This window comes from Ictalurus punctatus, chromosome 6, assembly GCF_001660625.3.
Source record: "Ictalurus punctatus breed USDA103 chromosome 6, Coco_2.0, whole genome shotgun sequence".
NCBI lineage: Eukaryota > Metazoa > Chordata > Actinopteri > Siluriformes > Ictaluridae > Ictalurus > Ictalurus punctatus.
Window position 1 is genome coordinate 19,575,805 of NC_030421.2, and position 26,011 is coordinate 19,601,815.

At 36.7% G+C, this 26,011-nt stretch overlaps 1 protein-coding gene across 7 annotated transcripts in view; it reads right to left on the reverse strand.

Annotated features, from left to right (window-relative positions):
• lrp1bb (low density lipoprotein receptor-related protein 1Bb) overlaps window positions 1–26,011 on the reverse strand; it is a 329,687-nt gene that overhangs the window by 209,313 nt on the left and 94,363 nt on the right. For all 7 annotated transcript variants that reach the window (XR_008396570.1, XR_006982676.2, XR_008396571.1 and 4 more), the window contains exon 2: window positions 21,580–21,702. Coding sequence is in view for 3 of the 7 variants with exons in the window: in XM_047156107.2 (XP_047012063.2) it covers window positions 21,580–21,702 (123 nt within the window). In the remaining 4 variants the exon portion in view is untranslated. The remainder of the gene's footprint in view (window positions 1–21,579; window positions 21,703–26,011) is intronic.

Below are 26,011 nucleotides of genomic sequence, written 5' to 3' on the forward strand. Positions count from 1 at the left end.
ATAATTGCAAAAGGTGGTCCTCTTCATCTCAGGGGCTCTTTTGAAACTGATGGCATCATGAATTCTGCTAATTACCAGAATATTTCAGGAGTCTAATCTATCAAAGCATGCGTACAACTACTTCTAAATTTGTGCATAAGAACTGGAAGTATGCATAAGTAAATTGCTATTTACCACTTGTGCGTAAGCACAGCTACACTCAGTGGACTTTGTTAAATCCCACATATACTAAATTGCTGTGTTCATGTATGGCCACACTCATTTGCCTAAAAAAACACCCAAATCACCATATATGGTAAACAGAACTTCCCTTTTAAAATTCCAGTAGCCTGCTCACGGCACTGCTTGTTGTAGACAACAGGGAGCATGTCAAATAGGTCTAAGAAGATGAACTTAGACAGGTCTAAGACAATGAAGTAGAGATTTGTTACGAGTGATTTTTCTAAGAAATATATATATATATATATATATATATATATATATATATATATATATAGGGGTCATATGATTTTAAAAGTTCATTATTTTGTTTATTGGGCGTAATAGAATAGGTTAACATGCTTTAATGTAAAATTAAACAACGCATTATCTTTCACATACTGTACATTATTGCAGTACCTCTATTCCCAGTCTGTCTCAAACGCTTTGAGTGAACAACTTTATGTGCTGAAGTGACAACATAAAATACAGTTTAAAAATATTTATTGATTAAAAATTTCTTAATTATAATGGCATTTTGCTAATATTTCAAATTGTGACCTAGACAGTTGCAGAAGTAATATCTGGACTTCGACTGAGGTGTTTTAGGCAGGTCTGGAGCAGTGTTCTCTGTTAGATAGAATAAATCTCTTTGTGGGAGACAATGAGCTTTGTAACTTTGCAGAACTTATACATGCACAAACAGATACATTACACAATAAAGGAAAAGGAAAACATTAAAAAGCATCATATGACCCGTTTAAAACTTTTATGGATATATGTGTGCATTCTGTTATCGCAACTAGATTTAGAAGCCCTGCAATGGCCTAAAAATTGCTCATTATCAAGAACTTGATCAATCACATCCTCGCATAGAAATGTGTGTATGAATGGATAACACAAAAACTATCTGTATGCATGGTTAATGAATGTGATCCCAGGTTTCCTCTGCCAGAAGTTTCAGGCTTGGCCATAGACAGAATTTTTAACAAAAGGAAGAATTTCAAGATTCAAGATTTTATTTGTCACATACACAATTGTATACAGTATATAACTTGCAGTGAAATGAAAACCTCACGTATTCCTCTTTAGACTGTGCATTAAATACTAAAAAAAAAAAAAAAAAAAAAAAAAAAAAAAATTCAAACTTAATAAGAAATAAGATAAGAAATATTAAACATATGTCCAGATATGTGAAAAAATTGATGTACAAAATTAGTATGGAATGTGCAGAAATGTGCAGGAGTCTGATGGCCCGAGGGAAGAATCTCAGTTTTAGCCATCAGACTCATTACCAATGAGCCAAACATACTTCCTAATTTAGCACCAAAATGGTTAAAGAAACACATAATCAATGCTTTGGAATGACCATCTCCATCTCTGAATTTGAACCCTGCTGAAAATGTTTGGTCCACCTCCCTGAATACTAACACCTCAGCTTGTTTCCTAACTTGTTTTCGAGACTGTATATTTAACTAACTCTCAGTGTTTCAGTTTGCAAAGTCTTGCGTCTTTGCTTGCTCTTTGCTAATACTTTGATATTGCTTTGCATTATATAGCATGTTCACTCTTATTTGTTCTCTGCCTTTGTTATGAACTTTTTTGTTACGAGTCTTTTGCATCTTATGCTACCTAGCCACATTATCACCTTATGCTACGTAGCCACATTATCATTTTATCGTACCTAGCATTTGGCATGTTGTTCTACCTTACTTGTAACTGTACCTGAAATGAAATAAGCCATGGGTCTTGATGTAATTTTGAAATCACTGTCACGTTTCGTGACGTAAGGAAGATAGGACGGATGCAAATGCAGTATGAACAGTTTTATTTAAGAGAAGCACAGGCAGGTAAATCCAAACGTGATCCAAAACGTAATCCACAAACATGCAAAAAAGTCAGACGATCGGCAAACAGGCATACACGGGGCTAGGCAGGAATCAAGGTCGTGGTCACAGAAAACAAGGTTGAGATACAAAACATGAAACACAAACAATGGCGCGATAGTGGGAGCGGAGAAACCAGCGTGAACTAAACAAACGAATCTAAACATTGACTATGACTATGACTATGACTATGGTGACGACTCTAAACTAAACTTATCTCATCTATCTCTCATCTAAACTACTGTAATATTCCGCGCCGTGTGCTGGGAGGCATGCGGTATATATACAAACCTAATCAGCCTCGTAATGGCTGACGGCTGAGGGCAATTCAGACACACGTGAAACCATAGCCAATGACAGAACAGGGAGGAGACATAACAGAAACATAACAAATGCACGTGTTGAAATGTCACGATTGTCAACAAGGGAAAAGCAGGTGCTCTCGCACCTGCTCGTGCATGCGCGCTCACATGCTCCACAGCGCGCTGCTTAAAGGGGAACTCGTGACAATCATGTTGTGGTTGACTGTTTAAAGCTTTGTATGTTCTTTACAGGTAAGTCACGGTGCTTCCCGCAAGCTGCTTCCCGCTCAGGGTAAAAGTATATTTTGCAGTTTATGTTACGTTTCAGCAAAACAGAAAATAGCTGCAGACATAATCATCATATTACACAAATTGGAGGCTACACAGGCACGTGTGTGCAAAACTTCTTGGGTTTAATCTTTGTGTCTCTTCCCTCCTGCATTTGGTGATAGTCATATCCCTGGGCCTTAAACAAAAGAGGCGTTTTACATTTGAACACACTCAGCAGTAAATTACCATGAAATATTATGGTACTTTTAACAGCCCTAGTTGACAGCATAGTGTTGTTTTTCATACCAGCAGATGTACACATGCTGCTGAGGAATGCTGGATCATTGACTGATAGTCAGAGAGAAAGTGAGAGACAGACAGAGTGGTAAAGAGAGAAAGAGAGAGGGGGAGAAAACACAGCCTCAGTGATCTCCTTATTGACACTTCTGCACCCAGCAGCTGTTTAAAGATTCATGAGGCACGTAGGTGACCCTCATCTGCTGAGCAGCCACTAGAGCACATAAAACATGTCTAAGCGAAACATTAGCTTCCATTTTGCATGCTGTGAATGTGTCACATTGCACCTTAACTACACCAGTATCAATTACCAGAACTGCAACACAGCCACTTAGCATGAGATTTATTACCCACGTGACAAGGCCTCTTACAAATCTCCAGAGTCCCTACTACATCACCGCTCTGATCCCTGGCCAACAAAGATATCCTAAGTGGGTAATAAATGGTTCAGTGATGTTCATTTATTCTTCATGAGACGGAAAATTATACAGATAAACTAGGTATCTCTATCAAAGTGCATTATTTGCATAATTTTGAATTCCTATTTTAAAGAAATATAAACTTTTTTGTCCCTTTCTTTTCCTGATATTCATTTTTTTCATAAGCCTAAGGATATTATGAAATGTCAAACACTAATGTCAAGCAAAAACATGACAGCAGGCAGATCAGTCTTACAATCATCTTCAGGACAGAAGAATGGTATATGGTTTAACAGTGTGAATAATTTCCAAAAGTTCCAAATTGTGATGATTAATAGCCTTGCTAATTTTCAATCACAAATTGTATACACTGGAAAGCATCTGCATAATTATGCATTCATGTGGCAATTTCCTTTTACTGACGACTAAACATGGCAGCAGAACTCTGCAATAAGTGCTCACGTGTAACATACAGCACATAGTTAACACCGGGGAGTGAAGATCTGCAACAAACTGTGATTATCTTAATAAAACTGTATTGTTGATTACAGAATCGTTTCCACTCACAAACTGATTGGGAACTAATCTAATCAGATGAGTGGAGAGATGAATATTCAGCAGACTGACACGCACCAAGCACAATAACAGATGGTGTGCAGGATGATAGGAAATCAGTTCTCATTGCCTTACACTAAATTAGCAGTCATGACACAGCTTCTACTGAATCATCCTGCATGGAGAACTGTGCAATATGGAAGTGGAGAACATCTTTAGAAATAAATGTAAATCTAAATAAGATTCAAATTAAGTAGCATATTAAACACTATAACCAATTATAACAGAAGAAAAGTGTGGTAGTACCATGGCTCATAGTAAATTTTATTATCAATGGTTCCTTTTTTAGAACCAAAAAAAAATAAAAAATCACTAGAACCAAAATGAATTCACTAGACCCCTAGTTGGAGACTCACTAATTCTATAAGTCTCACTATAATTCTTGAAAACTAGCTACATGGTTATATCAATCCATCTATCCATCCTTCCATCCATCTATCCATTTCATCCTCTCTACGCTGAGCTGAGGAGGCTCAGGAGCATATTCAGCCACAGATTCATCCAGCTACGTGCCTCAAAATGTCTGGGGGCTCTTTCGTGCCATCAGTCATCAGACTCCACAATGCAACAATACGCGAGTCCCCCTGGTATAGGCTCCAGTCACCCCACAACCCTGCGTAGGATAAGCGGTACAGAAAATGGTTGGATAAATGTATGAGATAAGATAGGATGGATAAGATAAGATGTACCTTTATTGATCCCACGTAGGGGAAATTCAAATTGACACAGCAGTACAAGTAGGATGAATAACATCAAAGAGAGAAAATAATTTCCATAAATACCTATACAATAGAAATAATAGAAACAATAAAACAGATCTGTGTGTAATTGCATATGCTAGAGTTCTATTTGTATAGGTGCATGTACAATATCCTCAGCATTTATATACATGTGCATTTATTCTGAAACTTGAGAAATCATTATAAGTTGCATTTTCAATTGAATTTGGGGAAACGACTTGAAGCATCCGTTGTGTTGAAGTATTTCAACTGCTTTTGTTTGATTTGTTCAATGCAAACAGCTGAAAGTCTGTAAATTTTGACAATAAACCTGATTTGCAATGGGGGCTGAATAAGTTTGATTGCAACTGTAAAAGAGAGTTCTTACAGACCTCAACCATAGACTTTTTGAAAGGAAACATGGCCCCAACAAGAGAGTTGTCAAGTGAAACAATAGAAAGGATTATAAAACTCTTTCAAGAAGGAAATCTAACATGGAGTGTGGCAAAAATGTTGATTGTTCCCAATCAGCTGTGTCTAAAATTTGATGTAAGTATAAACAAAATGGGAAGGTTGTAAAAGGAAAACATATGGGTAGACCAAGGAAGATGTCAAAGCGTCAGGATAGAAAACTCAAAGCAGTATGCCTTGAAAATAGAAAATGCACAACAAAACAAATGAAAAACAAATGGGTGGAACCCGGAGTCAATTTTTGTAACAGAACTGTGAGAAATCGGCTAAATGAAATGGGATTTACATACAGAAAGGCCAAATTAAAACCAGCACTTACACCTAAACAGAAGAAAACAAGGCTACAATGGGCTCAAGAGAAGCAATCATAGAGTGTGGATGACTGGAGGAAGTGATATTCAGTGATGAATCATGAATCTGCATTGGCCATAATGTATAAAGACTGCCTGAAGAAAAGAGTCAAATTTCCCCACTCATTTATGATATGGAGTTGCATGTCAGGTAAAGGATCAGGAGAGACCTCAACAGTCAATGTGCAGGTGTACATTTAAATTTTGGACAATTTTTTCATTCCATCGATAGAAAATAGGTTTGGTGATGAAAAAGTAATTTTTCAGGAAGATAATGCATATCGCCACAGAGCAAAGAGTGTTAAAGCTTTTCTTCAGGAAAGGCATATCAACTCAATGGCATGGTCAGCAAACAGTCCTGATCTTAATCCGATTTAACATTATGATGGAAATTTAAAAAACTGGTCAATGACAAGGCTCCGCCCTGCAAAGCTGATCTGTCAACCGCTATTCGAGAAAGTTGGAACCAGACTGATTGATAATATTGTTTTCCATTAGTGAAGTCCATGCCTCAAACAATTCAGGCCATCAAAAAGCCAGATGAGGAGCAACAAAGTACTAATTGTGATTTTTTTTTTTTTTTTTGTTGCCGATTCCATAATTTTTTCCTCAATATTGAGTGATTTCATAATTTTTTCCTCAACATTGAGTGATTCCATATTTTTTTCCTTTATATATAATATGCCATTCATTAAATAATTTAATTTAATTTGTTTGAGATATGTTTCAGAAAGCCAGAATGTTCCGTTATTAAGTTGTTTTGTGTCATATCTGTGATCTGTTTATTTGCTACTAAGTAAAAAAAGCCAGGTGAACATCCTCTAAGTATGGTGATTCCATATTTTTTGCCAGGGGTTGTACATAACTGTAAGTGGACAAATCAGTAGCTTGGAGAGTCCACATGCAGAGTCCACATGCAGAGTCCACGTCTGGGCTATTGAGTTTTTTATTTGTAGTTGCCCAGTGGACAAGGTTCAACAACTAGAAAAAGGACATAAATCCTACTTCCTATTGACTTTTGCTAAAGAGAACCTTTCATTATTGTGTATGTTTAAACATAATGCAATTCATGGTGGCACAACACACTTTCGATTTCTACCCCCTGCTGGACTACACACATTTGGCGATGTGCAATTCACATCATAGGAATCAGAAACACCAAAGGTCCTAGTCTGTGCAACCAATAAAGTTAAAATATAATGAGCGCACACTGGGAACAATAGCTCCTGGCCGACATGTTATAAGAAGGCTCTTCAGTAGCTTTAAACTGGCACCAGTCCCACTGCTCTGTGATCTACGGTGCCCAAGAAAGAAGTCGTGGATGTCGGTTATTTTAGCCGACTTTGTTGCTCTATTTCCACTTAAAATCATATCTCAGGTACTTCTATAGCGCTCATCATGCTCCAGTTGATTTTCCATATGTCAGAGACTTTGTTTATTTAATCAGATATTTGGGATAATTTATCAATTTATTTTTTTATTTTTAGGATACAGTAAAAATGTAGTACATTTTGTTTATAATATTAAACCTCTGTTCATGGCAATTTTTGATATATTTAGTTTCATACAGACAAAATACAGACACTGTTTTGCATTATTTAGGATTAAAAAAAATATATATATATGTATTTTCAGTCATGATTTTTCTTTTCTTTTTCTTGAAATTTTGATCACAATATTCTGAGAATCTAATTGATTTGAATTGTGAAGGCAGCATTGTGAATCGAATCGAATTGTGACCAGAGCATACTGTTACAGCCCTATGACACAGATGTCATAATTTGCATATTCATTGTTTTATCATAATCATTTGCATATCAAATTTCAAAGTGGGGTATATGAATAAGGAAGATATTCTGAAGACACTTGAATAGACATGTGAAAAGACAATGAAATAGAATAGAGTTTTATCAGAACAGAAAATAATAAACTATAATTTGAGTCATCTTTAATCATGGGACATTTACACATTCACAAAATACTAGACCTTCTGTCAAGAATGCAGACAAAAAGAAGCAGTGGTATTGAGGAGTCATGAAATAGATATGAAGGAAACGGTTATGGATGAAATAACTTTTTTTTTTTTACTTAAATACATAAATATCACCATGAAGAACATTTAAAACAAAGAACAAAAAAGTGCAAGGGTGGGACAAACAATGGTGATCAACTTGCAACTCAGTCTGGCTACACACTGGTGGTGAGTCGACTCAACTCATATAAGCAGCAGGTGTAATGCGAGATATAATGAGTTCAGGATCATCGCTAACATCTGCTCAAAAGGTCACGCTGTTTGTTGCTAGGCTCTTTTTTGAAACAAAGTCTAAAAAGTCAGCAAATCTATCCCCAAAAGTCTCTAATTTAGCTGCACTGTTCGATGGAAATAAAGATGTTAGCCAGAGAGAGTCGAATAATGTCTTTACTTCTGATTTGAGAAAACTGTAGCTCATAGACTAAATATTTGCCAATGACTTGTTGACGCTTTGTCCTACATCAAAAACTGATCAGGAGAACTATGTTGGTTCAGGCGGTAGAGCGGGTTGTCTAATCGTAGGGTTGGCGATTCGATTCCTGGCCACATGCCGAAGTGTCCTTGGGCAGGACACTGAAGCCCAAGTTGCTTCCAAAGGCAAGTTAGCGCCTTGCATGGCAGCTCTGCTACCATTAGAATGTGAGTGTGTGTGTGTGTGAATGGGTGAATGAGAACCAGTGTAAACCATTTAAGTGTAGACCAACTGTGGCTACACAGTCTTCCTCTCCCCGAGTTATATGTGTGTTTGTGTCCCTTAGTCATAAGTTAACTCGCTCACTATATATACTGTACTGTAATTACATTACATTAGGCATTGGTTTTCAACATAGGGTTGGAGACAACCTTAGCACATGTGTACACACCAAATCCCTCATATGTAAAATACCTGGCACGATAAAACTGATTTACATTTAATTGAGCAATAATTCCGGTTACTTTCCCAAAAGTCCAAATGAGCACATTATTTCTCTTGCATTCAATCCAATGAAAATGCTTGCTCTTTGAGATGTCAATTGTCATGCCTCCTTGTAACATGGCTGTCAGAAACAAATGCAAATACAAGCCTCAATTAGACTGCTCAAAAAACAAGCCTATCGCACAAGGGTCTCAGGAAATCAAATGTTTTGCCATGAACACTAAGCATACAGATGAGCATTCCCACTCTGTACAAAGCAGACCTTCGATAAACAAACAAGGTTTTGTCCTTTTTAAGCTTACAAGAACGGGTCCAATGTTATTTTCAGGCAAGTCGGCTGCCAAAATAAATCTGCAGTCTCTGTCCTTTCTTGTACATATTACTTTTAATTAAAAAAGTCATGGTGATATTTACCCTCTTTTCTCAATGTGAATGAGGAGAAATCAGCTGGGACTAGCTAATCCATCTATTTAATGTGCGATGAAAGCCTTCTGGCTGAAATCTTAGCTGCTTTGTTAATTATGATTATCATTTTAATCAGGACCATGCTGGGAAATAATGGGGGGAAATAAATAAATAAATAAAATCCACTAGTTAGAAGCTCAATAAACTACAGCTGAGTGGGTTATTTTATAGTGCCTTGATGTCACAGGCACACAGTTGAGTACAAAGGTATGTATTGTATACCCTTCCTTTGGTATGATGAAACTAACAAGATATTAAACACAAGTTAAAGTTTACAAATTCACTCATTCCTTTCATTCATCTTCAATAAACACCCTATCCTTTTGCATCCAGTGCACCAGGAAAACTGGTCCCAAAGTGGGAATACAGTCTGGATGGGAAACCAGTCCATCATGGAGCACCATACACACACATTCACACACTTATTCACACCAAGGGCAAATAACAGTAGCTGATAAACTTACTGGCATGTTTTTGGGAGATGGGAGAAAACCACAGGTTCTGGAGGAAGTCCACATGGACACAGGAAGAACATGTGAAATGCACAGACAGTAACCCTAGCTCAGGATTAAATTGGGAACCCTAATGCTGTGAGGTGGTGACACTGTGCTGCCCAGTTTTACAGATTTACAGATGTATCTTCATTATTGGAAATAACAATAACTGGCAAAAATGCATAGTGTAATTTTAGTATGCAAACATATGTGAATGCACCATAAGTGCAGATTTGTTTTCAACTTGTCCTTAGTGCTTTGTTTTGGATTTTTTCCCTAATTTCTTCCACTGTTTGCTGTTAGTGTGTTATAAGTCTTTCCCTGATTCCCACTAACTTTTAACTGAACTACTTTCAGAAAACTGCTGGAGAGTTTGAGCCTCTTAGTGAAATCTTATTTAAGAAACTGTGAACAGTTCAAAATGAGCATATGTTGACTGCTTTATATCATTAGACATCTTAATGAGGCATATTTAATTCAGTTAACCAGAACATGTCAACAAGAATGAACATAACTACTACTAATTAAATTTGTATATTTCTTTTTTTTTTTTTTTTCTCCTAGGAAACAAGGGAGATACCAACTTTTGGATTCTGTTGTATGTTATATTGAGTACTTCCCATCATATTAAGTACTTAAACAAATATTCTAAGCAGTGTTTTAAGAATTATTTTATGATGAAAAATTGTAGTTGGAAACACATCCTAGGTGTTTGTCTTTTAGATTTTATCTTAACTTTTCAAGAATTAATTTTCATCATTTCCCAGAATATTATATTATTTATCTAAGGTATAATGTAGTCATGCTGTTATATGAAATATGCATACAAATAATGCACTTCACAGACACACCCCACATGGATTATTTTTGTATAACTGCATGGTCTGGAGTGTGTTAATCTGCATACTGCTTATACAACAATTACAATGTTTAATTGATTAATACATATATATTTTTGTAATTTAATTCAAAAAGTGGAACTTTCATATATTCAAGATTCATTACACATAAAGTGAAATATTTCAAGCCTTTTTTTTGTTGCTGTTTTAATTTTGATGATTACAACTTACAGCTCATTGAAATCAAAAATCCAGTTTCTGAAAATATTACAATAAAGAACTTATAATGCAGACATGTCGACCTTCTGAAAAGTATGTTAATTTACTTGGTTGGGGCTCTTTAATACCATGGTCAGCAATCCAGTTACTAGTAGTTCTGGCACTGTGGGCAGTTGCAAAGTCCTGCTGGAAAAGGAAATCAGCATCTCCATAAAGCTAGTCAGCAGATGGAAGCAGGAAGTGTTCTAAATCTCCTGGTTGATGTTGCATTGACTCTCGACTTGAGAAAACACAGTGGATCAACATCAGCAGATGACATGGCACCAAATCATCACTGACTGTGGAAACGTCACACTGGACTTCAAGCAACTTGGATTCTGTGCCTCGCCACTCTTCCTCCAGACTCTGGGACCTTGATTTCCAAATGAAAAGCAAAATTTACTTTCATCTTCCCCATGATTGAGGTTGAGTGTACTGAACCAGACTGAAAGATTAAAGGTTCAGGAAACCTTTGCAGGTGTTTTGAGTTTATTACGTGATTAGAGCTCTTCTCAGGTCGACATTTCTGCATTATAAATTCTTTTATAGGTACTGGGTTTTTGATTTCTATGAGCTGTAAGCCGTAATCATCAAGATTAAAACAAAAAAAGGCTTGAAATATTTCACTTTATGTGTAATGAATCTAGAATATATGAAAGTTCCACTTTTTTAATTAAATTACAGAAAAAATTAACTTTTCCACAATATTATTTTTATTTCTTTATATGAATTATTTGCACTTTAAATCAGAGGATAAATACCGCAGATAATAAATGTATGAAAAAAGAATGTCCATAGTTCAGTGACTTTTTCATAAACATTACCCACTGCTGCTTCTCTAACAGATTCTCTGTTACATGGTTTTCACAGTCTTTCATAGATTTACCCTCACTGGTTTAATTAGTGAAGTGATGACATAGCATGTTTAAAAAAAAAACAATGACAAAACAGAATGTTTATAGATGACTGGACATAGAGGTATGTGTTTATACTCTGCTTTAAAGTTTGAGACTGGTGAATTGTTTATCCAAGAATTTGTGGCTGTACTCAAAAGTGTTAAGGTGAAGTGCCAGTGCAAAAAACAAAAGACAACAAAAGAAAAACCAAAAGCATATCCACTTTAAACAGTCTTGTTTATAGTCACTAATTAATCATTAATTGTTAAGCATTAAAGCATAACTGCTGTCACCATTCAGTCATGTGAGATATTTTTGTAAGCAAGGATTCTTATCTAGCTTGACCTTCACAATTTTAGTTGAAATTTTACCACTGATTTTGATTCTGATAAATGTAATCTAAAGTCACACACATATGTCTGTTCAATTGCATTGCACTACAATAACAATATTTTCTTTTTGGTTGTTCGCTATTGCTTATGTTTCTTGGCAGTGGTAAAGCAGTATTCCCAGTTTACCACACAGTGCCCTCCTAACTATACTCAATCCTTTCTCTGTGGAATCTGCTTTTGCCATTTGAGTTGGTACAAGTCTTGTCTGTTTGTGTTCTGTCTGATGTCTGCTCTGATTTGTGGATTGCTCTGAAAGGCAGTGGCATTCATATTGATGTTCATATGGGCTCATCTTCAAATGTCAAAGAGATTAGCTCCAGGCATCACTGTCCACGTCTTTCATCTCCTCCACTTAGTCCTATATACTGTAGGGGCAGACTTACACATTTCTCCTTTATCAGCACAACGCTCACCAGGATAACTCGATCAAATGGATGTTAATGCATGCTAAAGACAAAGTTGATTATAAGGAATGACTGCCTAAATGGAGTGAATTAATTCTCATAGTACTTTAATTAGGCACTAAATTAAAGCATAGCTACAGTTGTGGAACTGAGCTTTGCTTAACTCTGATTTTACACTCACAGTATTCCTTCTAATTCTAAATACGTGTGACCAAAACATTGCTCTGTAAGCCACAGTGATCCTCTGTCCGATGGCAATTAAGTGCAATGCTGAACAGAAACGCCAGCTATATTGGTGTAAACAGAACTGTTCAGCCCCATTGCCCAAGCTGGTAGTATGGGCTTTAAGCCTTCTTACACAATAACATGCACTGAGCCTATTGTTCCTTGGCTCACATTAGCCATGCATACTTCATAAATCATAGACGAAATTTAATTAAAGCCATTCATCATGACCAAGTAATGTAATCAACATCCAGTGAAATGGAGCCATCACTTCCTTCAAACGGGTACGCCTTCCAAACCACCAAATCTCAATACATCACATTCAAAACTACTCACCGTTCAATAAAGCATCCATATATCACAGCCGAGCCGCCGCAGGGGACTCAGCACCTGCACAGAGCCATGCATTTTTAAACACACAGCCTCAGTCACTCACAATGCTCAAGAAACAAACCTATGGGAAGGTGGTCGGACCCCTGGCAAGGCTTATAGAATTTCAAAATTTTCAAATGTTCTGAGTTCTGCTAATATGTATATATTCTGTATGGGCTTTATTCCAAGGAGGGTGCCTTAGCCTTAATGTCAATCACATAAATAATGCATGGCTTTTTTGGAACGAGACAATAAGACAAACTTTTATGTAAACAGTTACTTGAAAAAGGCATTTTACAGCATAGTTTTCACGTCTGGTGGCCCATTACTCTTTGAATAAATGCACTGTTGAGTGTAGAATACCTGTGTGGCAGCAGCAGTCATCTCAATTCCTGGAGTGTGTGCTTCTTACCCACAACATACAGTAGGTGGGCAAATGCCTAGATAAATATGCCTGCTGTTTAAAACATTCCAGGCATTGTACTATTTTAGAATTTTTATCACCTTCCAGGGAAGATGTGGCTGAGTTTTTTTTACTGTCTCTAATACATTTTGCAAAACATTATCCTCAGTGCAATAATCCAAACCCTGACATTCAATAGTTCTGGAAGGGAACAGTGACTCTATGTAATATTATACTGCATTGTAAATGGACAAAATCCATTGTTGAGCTAATATATAATTTTGAATGCTAATAATATTTAACTAAGGAGTAAAACCTGGCAGATATGCTGGTGGTGTGATAAAGTTACTAGTATATAGTACTATAGTATAGTACTTTTGTTCTTCCTATAACAGCATGCCCTCTTATACCACAGACATTTGCCAATGCTTACATTTAATATTGCGGATCGTCTGTGAAACCATTCAGTTCCTGGTATTACTTACATCATCATTCCTGCACTGTCTCTTGAAGTTAATAATGCAGCTTGTTATGGAAAAACCATCATGATTAATTATATCAACCGTAGATTTTCCCACGGCAGAAAACTCTGACAAGTGCTGCCACAGGAGACCCCTTCCATAAATGATAAATAAACAGAAAACTGTGTCACATTTCAACAATTATATGATTTTCCTTGGTAAGTTAGAACATGCTTTTAATCTATTTATTTTTAGTCTTTAGTAGATTATGTGTAGCATACATATCATACAATAGCATAAAATCTCGATGTGCTGTTACTATAGAAACAATAACATATTAGAATGAGTGTATTAATGTAAACCTGTGATTTGCCTCTCCATAGCTTTTGATCAATCATATTTGAGAACTCAATAATACTGTGGTATAATATTTGTATTGTAATACTCATTTGGATTAATAATGTTAAATTTTTCTACACAGTAGTCACAGTTTCTCTTTGGGATTTGCGACCTCTGAAGTTTTAAATTTAGATTTAAAAAATAAAGATTTGTTTCAAATCATTTTACTTGAACACAAATTTTCTAATGTGACAGTATTGTAAATGTAATGAGTCACAGAAAGTATGCAACTAATCTAAAATATTTAAATGATTGGCCTATAATATGCACAAAACACAATTGCAATGTGGTATTGGCTACTTTTATTACTGTGGTATTATTAAAGTGTGGAATATTGTTTAAGAATAGCCAAAGAATTAATGAGCTTCTAGCTCTGTGCAGAAACAGGCCCATTAATACAGTGAGGGAAAAAAGTATTTGATCCCCTGCTGATTTTGTACGTTTGCCCACTGACAAAGAAATGATCAGTCTATAATTTTAATGGTAGATTTATTTGAACAGTGAGAGACAGAATAACAACAAGAAAATCCATAAAAACGCATGTCAAAAATGTTATAAATTGATTTGCATTTTAATGAGGGAAATATGTATTTGACACCTCTGCAAAACATGACTTAGTACTTGGTGGCAAAACCCTTGTTGGCAATCACAGAGGTCAGACGTTTCTTGTAGTTGGCCACCAGGTTTGCACACATCTCAGGAGGGATTTTGTCCCACTCCTCTTTGCAGATCTTTCTTGCAGAAGTTTCGAGGGTGACGTTTGGCAACTCGAACCTTCAGCTCCCTCCACAGATTTTCTATGGGATTAAGGTCTGGAAACTGGCTAGGCCACTCCAGGACCTTAATGTGCTTCTTCTTGAGCCACTCCTTTGTTGCCTTGGCCGTGTGTTTTGGGTCATTGTCATGCTGGAATACCCATCCACGATCCATTTTCAATGCCCTGGCTGAGGGAAGGAGGTTCTCACCCAAGATTTGACGGTACATGGCCCCGTCCGTCGTCCCTTTGATGCGGTGAAATTGTCCTGTCCCCTTAGCAGAAAAACACCCCCAAAGCATAATGTTTCCACCTCCATGTTTGACGGTGGGGATGGTGTTCTTGGGGTCATAGGCAGCATTCCTCCTCCTCCAAACACGGCGAGTTGAGTTGATGCCAAAGAGCTCCATTTTGGTCTCATCTGACCACAACACTTTCACCCAGTTGTCCTCTGAATCATTCAGATGTTCATTGGCAAACTTCAGACAGGCATGTATATGTGCTTTCTTGAGCAGGGGGACCTTGCGGGCGCTGCAGGATTTCAGTCCTTCACGGCGTAGTGTGTTACCAATTGTTTTCTTGGTGACTATGGTCCCAGCTGCCTTGAGATCATTGACAAGATCCTCCCGTGTAGTTCTGGGCTGATTCCTCACTGTTCTCATGATCATTGCAACTCCACGAGGTGAGATCTTGCATGGAGCCCCAGGCCGAGGGAGATTGACAGTTCTTTTGTGTTTCTTCCATTTACGAATAATCGCACCAACTGTTGTCACCTTCTCACCAAGCTGCATGGCAATGGTCTTGTAGCCCATTCCAGACTTGTGTAGGTCTACAATCTTGTCCCTGACATCCTTGGAGAGCTCTTTGGTCTTGCCCATGGTGGAGAGTTTGGAATCTGATTTATTGATTGCTTCTGTGGACAGGTGTCTTTTATACAGGTAACAAACTGAGATTAGGAGCACTCCCTTTAAGAGTGTGCTCCTAATCTCAGCTCGTTACCTGTATAAAAGACACCTGGGAGCCAGAAATCTTTCTGATTGAGAGGGGGTCAAATACTTATTTCCCTTATTAAAATGCAAATCAATTTATAACATTTTTGACATGCGTTTTTCTGGATTTTCTTTTTGTTATTCTGTCTCTCACTGTTCAAATAAATCTACCATTAAAATTATAGACTGATCATTTCTTTGTCAGTGGGCAAACGTACAAAATCAGCAGGGGATCAAATACTTTTTTTCCCTCACTGTATAATAAAACTATTCAGATGAGGACAAGGGAATAAAAAGTAAAAAGGAAGCAAAAAGCAAAGATTTACAAGATAGAGTGATGTTTCTGTTATGACAAGCCAATTGGAAACTGGAGAAAATAAAATCTTTGAGAAGAAAACTATTAAGGTGTTAGTGATTTAACACTTTTTTCTACAGAGTGCATCCCAGTTGAAAATATACATGTTTCTGTGCAGGTGTGTTACATAGTAGAGTTTCTTTCCAACAAAAGTGAGCCATGTGCTTGCTCTGGTGTATCAAAGCACACAGTGTATCAACACACATCTCTGCTGCAACAGCAGGGGCCTAATGTAGGCTTTAATAGTTTGATGTCACCCAATGGTACCATGACAGCAAACTGTAAGATTTTGAAATATGCTCTTTTCAGAAAGCGGCAAGTCACTTGCTGATGATTTTGTCACCAACAAAACACGGCAAAAAACGACAAGGTAAATCCGACAATATACAAAACATAAATATATTTAATAAAATAAGACTAAACATACTTGCTAGAGCAGCACTAAAGTACTTGCTAAATGATGCAATTTATGGCTCATGAGAACAATGCAGCCTGAATGTAAATTTTATTACAACCCTCCTTTGAGCTTTTTGTCACAGCAAAATAGGACGCCAAATGATTTCATTTTTAAAGCTAGTATTTGAGCCTACATTCTTTCAAAAATTCTCACAGCTCCAGAATCATCACAAACAGGAGAGACTGCTTTTCTTTTGTTTGTTCTGCTTATTTATTTGCTGCATCAAAGTAGATGGCAAGCGTTAGAGAAGAGTACACCTACAAAGGCAAAATAAACAGGATCACCTTGAAAGTTCAATGGCTCACATTAATCAGCATATTAGTGTATACATGCAATGCACCTTGAAAGTTGTGGTCTGAAATTTAACTGTACTGCCTATACTAATAATATGCTATATTACTGGTGGCTCCATGTTACCAAGTCCTAAATTCATACTACTTTAGGGTCTTATCAGTACATTTTTCTTTTTAGCTTTTCTGTTATAGTGTATACTGTATAGGTAAATACTGCACAATACAAAATGGCTGCCCTTCAGCTCAATAACAAGATGCTACACTACATTACCTCCCAGACCTCTTTCCTGCAGGTGCCAATTTTCCTGGGGAATGGAAACATTTACTATCTATTTGTTATAATATGAGATTGGCCAGCAGAGGTTGAACACACATAAAATTCTCCTTCGTCTGACATCAAATGTAATAATACCATCAGCTAAAGCGTCTAATAACCAATCTTGAAATGTTACTTACATTTTAATTGAATGGACCGCTCGTTTAGTGTGTAAAAATATGAAAACAGTACCCCAAAGGAAAATAGCATATAGTGCAGATTCATATTGAAGTATAACATCACTTCAACAAATCAGTGCCTATACCTCTGGTGCATTATAGTCTAGTAAATCTAGTATTAATCACTACTCTCCCCACTGACACACTGCCAAATTTAGTTATTTCTTCAGAGACTGGAGAAACGATAAGTAACATTTTAACAATGTAAAAAAAAATACCACTGCGAAAACATTGCCAAGTAGTTTGTTATACGGGCCATGCAGGATTTTTGTGATGGCTGCGGCCAAAAATACTCGATTTTGCTGCAGCTTCTTTCAAAATTTGTGATGCAATTTGCAGAGTTTTTTGTATTTTTTTGCTACCTGAATTGGCAAAATTACAATTGCACAAAACTGTTTTGCATGGTTTTTCAATGCGATGTTCACAGTAAACGAGACCGTTTAGCTGTACTCATGTTTGGCGCACATGAATAGAAGAAGGCTGAATGTGCTTTGTGATGACAATGAATGCAGAAATTAAGGGAAAATCAAGAAAACTCCACAATATTTGCAGGAGCTTGCAATCTTTCAAAATCACTGCAGATTTTCTGCAGATTTGGGCCAAGACATGTCATTTGATATTATCACAACACACCATGTGATGTCATCACGAAGCACATTCAGCCTCCTTCCACTCCTTCCATTTTTCAAGATGGCGCCAGTGTACCTGTCGGCATGCCGTCTCTGTTATCTTTCCCATCTATTACAGTTTGTTCTTTGGTCTAATTCTGTTTCTATTTTACTTTCTGTACTCTGTTCAGCACTTTGGTCAGCGTTGCTGTATGAAACGTGCTATACAAATAAATTTTACTTACTTACTTACTTACATTCATGTGCATCAACCATGAGTACAGCTAAAAGGTCTCGTTTACTCTGATCATCACAGTGAAAGACCATGCAAAACAATTTTGTGCAATTGTAATTTTGCCAATTCAGGTAGCAAAAAAATACAAAAAACTCTGCAAATTGCATCACAAATTTTAAAAAAAGCTGCAGCAAAATCAAGTACATTTTGGCCGCAACCATCACAAAAAACTGTGCGAAATCCTGTATTGCCTGTATAACAAACTACTTGGCAATGTTTTCACTGTGGTGTATTTGTAGCGTTGTTAACATGTTACTTATTGCTTCTCCAGTCTCTGAAGAAATAACTAAATTTGGCAGTGTGTCAGTAAGGAGAGTAGTGCAGTGAAGAGAAAAGAGAAAGTTACAGATGCAACTATGAATGGCCACTACCTCTTACAATTCATTGCCCTGTTTGCATGTTCTCCCCGTGCTGTGGGGTTTTCCTCCGGGTACTCCGGTTTCCTCCCCAGTCCAAAGACATGCATGGTAGGCTGATTGGCGTGTCTAAAGTGTCCGTAGTGTATGAATGGATGTGTGAGTGTGTGTGATTGTGTGCCCTGCGATGGACTGGCACCCTGTCCAGGGTGTACCCTGCCTCGTGCCCGATGCTCCCTGGGATAGGCTCCAGGTTCCCCGTGACGCTGAAAAAGGAGTAAGCGGTAGAGGATGGATAGATGGATGGATGTCTATATTGATGACATCATGGAATATGAGTGAAAAGTGAAACCAGACCAGGCTGAGACAACTACATAGCAAAATGTTAAGTTTCTGTAGTGTGTATATAATGTGAAAGACTTTTCTGGTGTTTAAACAGAAGAGTTCTTATGAGTAAGACCTACAAGCCTAGTGTAGTACAGAAGGCACAATTTGATGCAATAGAAATGTGGAAAAAAAAATAACACAGCATCTCAACTGCTTATCCTGACCATTATGCCTTTAACAGTACCTGAGGTACTGCCTACAAACCTGACAGTTCTACTAAAACTGTATATATTTTGCTATAAATCTCTCTTACTGTAGTCAACCTTAACAATAAAAAAAATGTTCACAAAAAATATGGAGTTCAACTGGGCAGAAAAATAGCTCTTAAGCAAGCAAGAAAGTTTCCTTCGTATCATGGAGTGTGGTGCAACGTGCTTGGAGTGTTCCAGGCCTGTCATCCCACTTTCTTTTCCCCATTAGAGGAGAGCAGGCTGTTTTCCAGCTTCCTCTGCTAGCCCTAGTAGCCTGGCTGGTCCCAGAGGGCTGCTGGATGAGAGGCTAAGCCAGGTTCCCTCTAGCCATGTGGCACAGGAAACACTCAGCCACCCTTCCCTCGAGGCAACACAATGAGGTAATTATATTCCATGGTGGCAGAACTTTAAAAAAAAAAAAAAAAACATCACTGAAATGTCAACATTTAAAAAAATACACAGAGCCAGTACACACAACTAATACAGAGTAAAAAAATCTATGAGGAAAACACACAAGAACTGCTCTGAAGCTAAGAGGATATTAACACATAAGTGTAATGGAATGCTGTACCTGTTGGAGCTGCATAACATAAAGAAGGGCTAAAATTATTTACATTTTAAGTATATTATGAAAGAGTTCTACCAGACTGCAAATACACTGTCTTGTGTTTGGAAATCTTGTATAAGCTGACCACTATATAATAATATAATGAGTATATCATTGGTCATAAACTGTACTATAAAAAATCTGGAGGAGCGCACTTAACCACTACTTCTAACATGTCAAGTTTGGCTAACAGGGTCTTTAGTGGCTTTATATTATAATTTAGCCTATGTAATTTAGCCTACATACTTTGTATGTTGTACTGCTATCCAAGGATAGAAATGTGAAAAAGCACATTTCAGATGGAACATATACTGTAAATATTTCAAATTGACACTTGTGATAAGGAAATTAAGGTCTGTTAGTTATATGGTTAAAAACAAAACAAAAAAACAAACAAACAAAAAAAAAACAATGGCTTTTAAAATTATTTGTTTACTACTTGAACACACCTCATCCCTTAAATTTGCACAACATTCACATACACCCACACTTTGATCACATTACTTCAACAATTATCTCCATATATACAGAGGTGTAAACATTTGTCTCAGGGAGTTTTTCCTTCTGCCTTGCTCATTAGGGATACATTCATACATTTAAAATCTATGTCCTGAATTGATATATTTCTGCTTTGGCACCATTCCCATTGTTAAAAGCACTATATAAATAAAACTGAATTGAATTTAACATAAAAAAAAAAACATCAGGATTGGTATGCCATGCAACAGTAGGAAAGCAGCTAGGCAAAAGTGTGATTTTCTCAATTTTTATTGGCTAAAGAGACCACAGTTCAACTCGTTGTTTTCACATTTTAACTTGTTTTCTATTGCCTCATAAGATCAGGGTGTGTGAATCACAGATCAGAGTTCATCTAGATAACGTCAGTGTGAAACAAAAGACTCATGTCCTTTCATCTTCAGTGAATTGACTTTTCTACCAGGGGATTTTTATTTGATTTTTGTCTCACTACTGTTTCATCTGAAAACAGAAAAGCATAATTTCAGGTGGCTCTAGTATTACCGGAGCAAGGGATAAAATATCATAAATGCTATAGCTAAACTGTAGATGTTGTCCCCTCTGAATTCAGTATGTCCACAGTATTTAATATATAAAGACAACAAAAAAAAGACCTATTGCACTTTTAGCAATACTAATTTTTATTTTCTCTGAAATATACATGACAATATTTAAGAAACCATCTGCCTTTATTACCACTAATCATACACTTTCCTGACAACAACTGTGAGTTGGCAGTGATCCAGGTTAAAGGAGATGTAGAAAAGTCTTGTAAATGAGGAAACTGATAGGGTAAGGGCTTAATCCCATTTCCTATCAATACCTAATCCATGATAATGAGCTACTCAAAATTCCTGTGATAAATAATTCTGGCTTCCACTCAGGGGCATTATACATAAAACTAAGCTGACGTGATTAATCTAAATGATAATGGAATACCAGAGGAGGGAAGAGTTGGCCCACTGTGACTGGAATATGGAATAAATTAACATTTGTGGAAAACTCCACCAACATAAAGTAATCAGCCATTATTGTAAAGCAGCTTTTTATCAGCTTTTTTATAAAAACATTTTATCAGCTCTGAGATAGATTTCTGGCAGACTTGGCTTGTACATAGGGTACAATGTAAATTTATTCATGCAGTATGATTATGAGCTGGTATGGAAATGCTTTATGTCAGATGAATGACTTACATCTTTGCAGGGTTTCATCAGAGGCGTCTGGACAGTCAGCTTCTCCATCACAGAGCCAGCTCTCAGACACACAGGTCACACGGTCATCACAAAGAAACTCGCCGACATCACACACAACCGCCTCTGATCAACATGAAAAGTTGGAGAGAACAGATGTTCTATGAGATGGAATGGATGGCTACAATAATCAAATGGTAGAATGCTGGTATGGCATGTATAGTTTAAAATAATGTGATTATACTGTTATTAATATGGTATTATATTGTAATAACCATGCTTTGTGATGCTACATTGCATTGAACAGTGGAACGGATAGAAACAAAGCAAGAAGGAAGGCAATATTATCATATACTATCAAATGTAATTTGACTTTTCTATCTTTCCAAAACATTTCAGATTTACAGTCGGCATGTAACACTGTGAAAGTGTGACGGCATTGGATGAGCGTTTCTCTAAAGCCCAAATCTGACAGCATGTTGATACGCCTTTTGCCAGCGGCTGTCAAATCCATTCAGGGATCACTAAAGATGTGCCGTATATTTCACTATAAAATTTGACTCCAGTATGTTTCCACACAAAAGAGGCATTTTGTATCCCCTGTGCTCAAGCCAGCATAGTTCTTTAAAAATTTACATTCACACTCAACCCTTTCAATGTCCACCCTGCTGCTGTGAAATGTTGCTCTACTTTTAAATAAAGAAATAAATAACTTGAGGTTCTCTGAGGTAAACTGCATGTGGTGTGTCATATAAAGCACATTGAGAAAACATACACCTTGGAAAGGTTTGTAGTAGGAGTAAAGGTTCAGGTTAATATTAAACAGATTGTTTGGGATAATTCTATGCACTGATGCTTTCTGCTCTAGTGCCTCCCAGCAAATTCACAATCATGGGTAAACTTGAAACACATCTGTTTTCCAACCGCTGAGCTATTATACTGTTTACTCCCTTGTTTCAAACTCCTCATAAAAAGAGCTGCTTACTGACCCATAACTGTAAAATATTGTGGAGCTGAGCTTAATTTATATCTTTTATGAATGCGAAATATCAGAAAAGTGGTTTGCTTGAATATTAATGTTTTTCACAACACCATTTCCACCTCCACACCAATATTGCATTAAGTATGATGATAGCACTCATGAAACAACACCAAGCATAATAACAGAAAACAGAAATTAAAACTTAGACAGCATCTGAGGAATTTGATTCACATGAATGCAGAGAAGTTTTAGAAAATGTATTGAACAAAGACTAAAACAGCTTCCATAGAAAATTAGGAGCATAAACTGATATTTTCATCAAGGATTCTTTAAGGGCTAATTGAAAAAATAAGGGGTCTTACTCTCATAAAAGGCTTCTATTTGGAACCCTTACTGATAGGGAAACACTGTTGTAGGGTTCTATCTAGAACCTTTAAGGAATCTCCCAGAGAGACAAACCAATAATCCATAAATGTATTAGCAAGCCCGCCAGGCAAGTAAAAGCTCCAGTGTGCTGCCGGGTCTCATTATTTTGTTACTGGCTAGTCTATATAGTGGTAGCTAAAGTAAAACAGTTAGCTACAGTAATTAAGTGTGTTAATACTGAATAAAGAAAAACTATCATGTTCACGATTATTAACCTCTTTTAACCAAGTTTATAATGTAATAAGTAAGCAAGTCATTAATCATTTGATGTTCTCTCCTTGCATTGCACAAAAAGTATTATTTGAGTCTAGCTAGAGTATTTAGTTTCTCTCAGTATGTTTAACAGTTCATGTGTGTTCCTGATTCTGACAAAAAAAATCTGTCATCCATTCTGTCAAATTAATCCTCATATTTAAAAAAATAATAATAACAAAAATCCACAATCATTCAGCTCATGATTTAGCTGATGTGTGTAGTGTAGCAGGTGCTGGGATTCAGTTGGGAATTGTGCTGTAATTACAGCATTGAGGTGTCATATGTCCATGAAGTGCATAATATTCAAACATACACCCTAAATGAAAACTTTTCTATTGCTATTGTCAGTGGGTTTATTATTTTTTTTTCTTTTTATCGAATTTACTTGTCCAGTTTTATAGTTTATATTAGTAAAATATGAGCTTGTATTTGCATATGTGAATCATATGGAAACTACTGTATGGTACATATGTGTAAAAATTTTTGTAAAAGTTTCTTCATACATGAATTTACACTGAGAGTTAAATACAGTGGGGGAAATAAGTATTGAACGCATAAACATTTTTTTCCGTAAACATATTTCCAATGAGGTTATTCATATGAAATTTTCACCAGACATCAGTATTAACTCAAGAAATCCAAAAATATGAAGAATTCACAACATTAAAGTCCATAAATAAAGTTATATATAATAAAGTGGAATGACAGAAAAAATTATTGAACAAGCTAAGAAATAGCAGCTCAAGTAATTATGCCTCCTATCTGTGCAAATTAATATCAGCTGGGTTAGTAAATTGATGGTCTATAAAAAGGCTTTTCGTTACCAAGGTGTCATACAAGAAACATCTCATGATGGGTAAAAGCAGTTAGCTCTCCCAAGACCTTTGCATCCTTATTGTTGCAAAACATATAGATGGAATCGGATACTGATGTATTTCAAAACTTCTGAATCCTCTAATAAGCACCACTGGGGCCATTATTCACAAGTGGAAGCAACATCACTCCGTCATCAACCGGTCGCACACAGGAGCTCCTCACAAGATTTCTGACCAGGGAGTCAGAAGAATAGTCAGAAGAGTAGCCCAAGAGCCAAGGACTACTCAGAAAGAGCTTCAGAAACACTTGGAGGCAGCAGGTACCATCGTCACAGAGAAAACAGTAGTCAATGCACTCCACTGCTCACGCTGCAAGACTCAATTACTAAACAAAAGGCACGTTTAAAGTTTGCTACAACTCATTTGGACAAGCCTATGAAATACTGGGAGAGTGAAGTCTGGTCAAATGAGAGCAAAATTTAGCTTTTTGGCTGTCATACTACACACCATGATTGGAGAAGAAATGGCACTGCACATCACCCTAAAAACACTATACCAACAGTAAAGTTTGGAGGTGGAAGCATAATGGTGTGGGGCTGTTTTTCATCGCATGGCACTGGCAGACTTCATAGAATTGAAGGAAAGATGAATGGAGCCCTTTACCAGAAGATTCTTGAGAAGAATCTGCTGCCATCCACCAGGATGTTGAAGATGAGACGTGGGTGGACCTTCCAGCAGGACAACAATACAAACATACAGCAAAGGAAACTCTCAACTGGTTTCAGAGAAAAAAAATTAAGGTGTTAGAATGGCCCAGTGAATCACCTGACATGAATCCAATTGAACAAGATTTAAAGGCAATATGTTTAGAAGAATGGGCCAAAATCACATTTTAATACTGCAGGCGATTAATTTCTTCATACAGGAAGAGTCTTGAAGCTGTCATTACAAACAAAGGTTTCTCCACTGAGTATTAAATGAATTTCACTTAGTGTGGTCAATACCTATTTTGTGCGTCAATCCACTTTATTACACATAACTTTATTTATGAACTGTAATGTTGTAAATTCTTTATATGTCCGGATTTCTTGAGTTAGTACTGATGTTTGGTGAAAATTTCATGTGAATAGCCTCATAGGAAATGTGTTTACTGAAAAAAAATGTTGATGCGTTCAATACTTATTTCTCCCACTTTACATATGGAAAAAATATATATAGTATACCTAGTTTACGTTAATCTGGTTTACCAGAAACACTACCTTCTTACTAATAAGCTATACATTTTAACTATAAATAACTATAAATTCACATTTCTTAATTTTTCTAATCTTAACAGATTTACAGAATCCACCACCTCCTTATGTTCCTCTCTATTTCTCTCCCAAGACTCTTCAGTGAGGACGTCTGGCTTTCTCACGCAAAGTACAAGCTGCCCACAGCTCCACTCCAAAATTACTGATGCACAATCATTCTTCATTCTATTTAGCTGAGGGCATGGTCTGAAAATAACATACATTTCGAGAACTTTCAGCAAATAAAAAGTAACTACCATAAATTACATCACTGGAAAAGACTCACAAAAATCATCAAATATAATTCCTGATGAACGAGGTCTTGTGGATTTTCATCTCTAGTAATTGTAAAAGAAAATAATTCTAGAAAATTGCTCAAAGACTGAGTTGTTACACAATTGATGCTTTTTCTGTGCAGTCAGATTGGTCTGTGAATCTCCGCTGGTAGTGTTGATTCAATTCAATAGCAAGTTTTACATCAGGCAAATTTACATCAGCAATTACAGAGAATATGATGATGACTGACCCTTTTCCCTCATCCCATACCCAAAAATACAACAGCTTCTGCTGAGTATGAATTGCAATGTCACTTTGATTACAGGAGTGGCCATAAATAAAGCATGTTTGCATAATCCAATTGGCAATAACTGAAATAATTTTGTGAG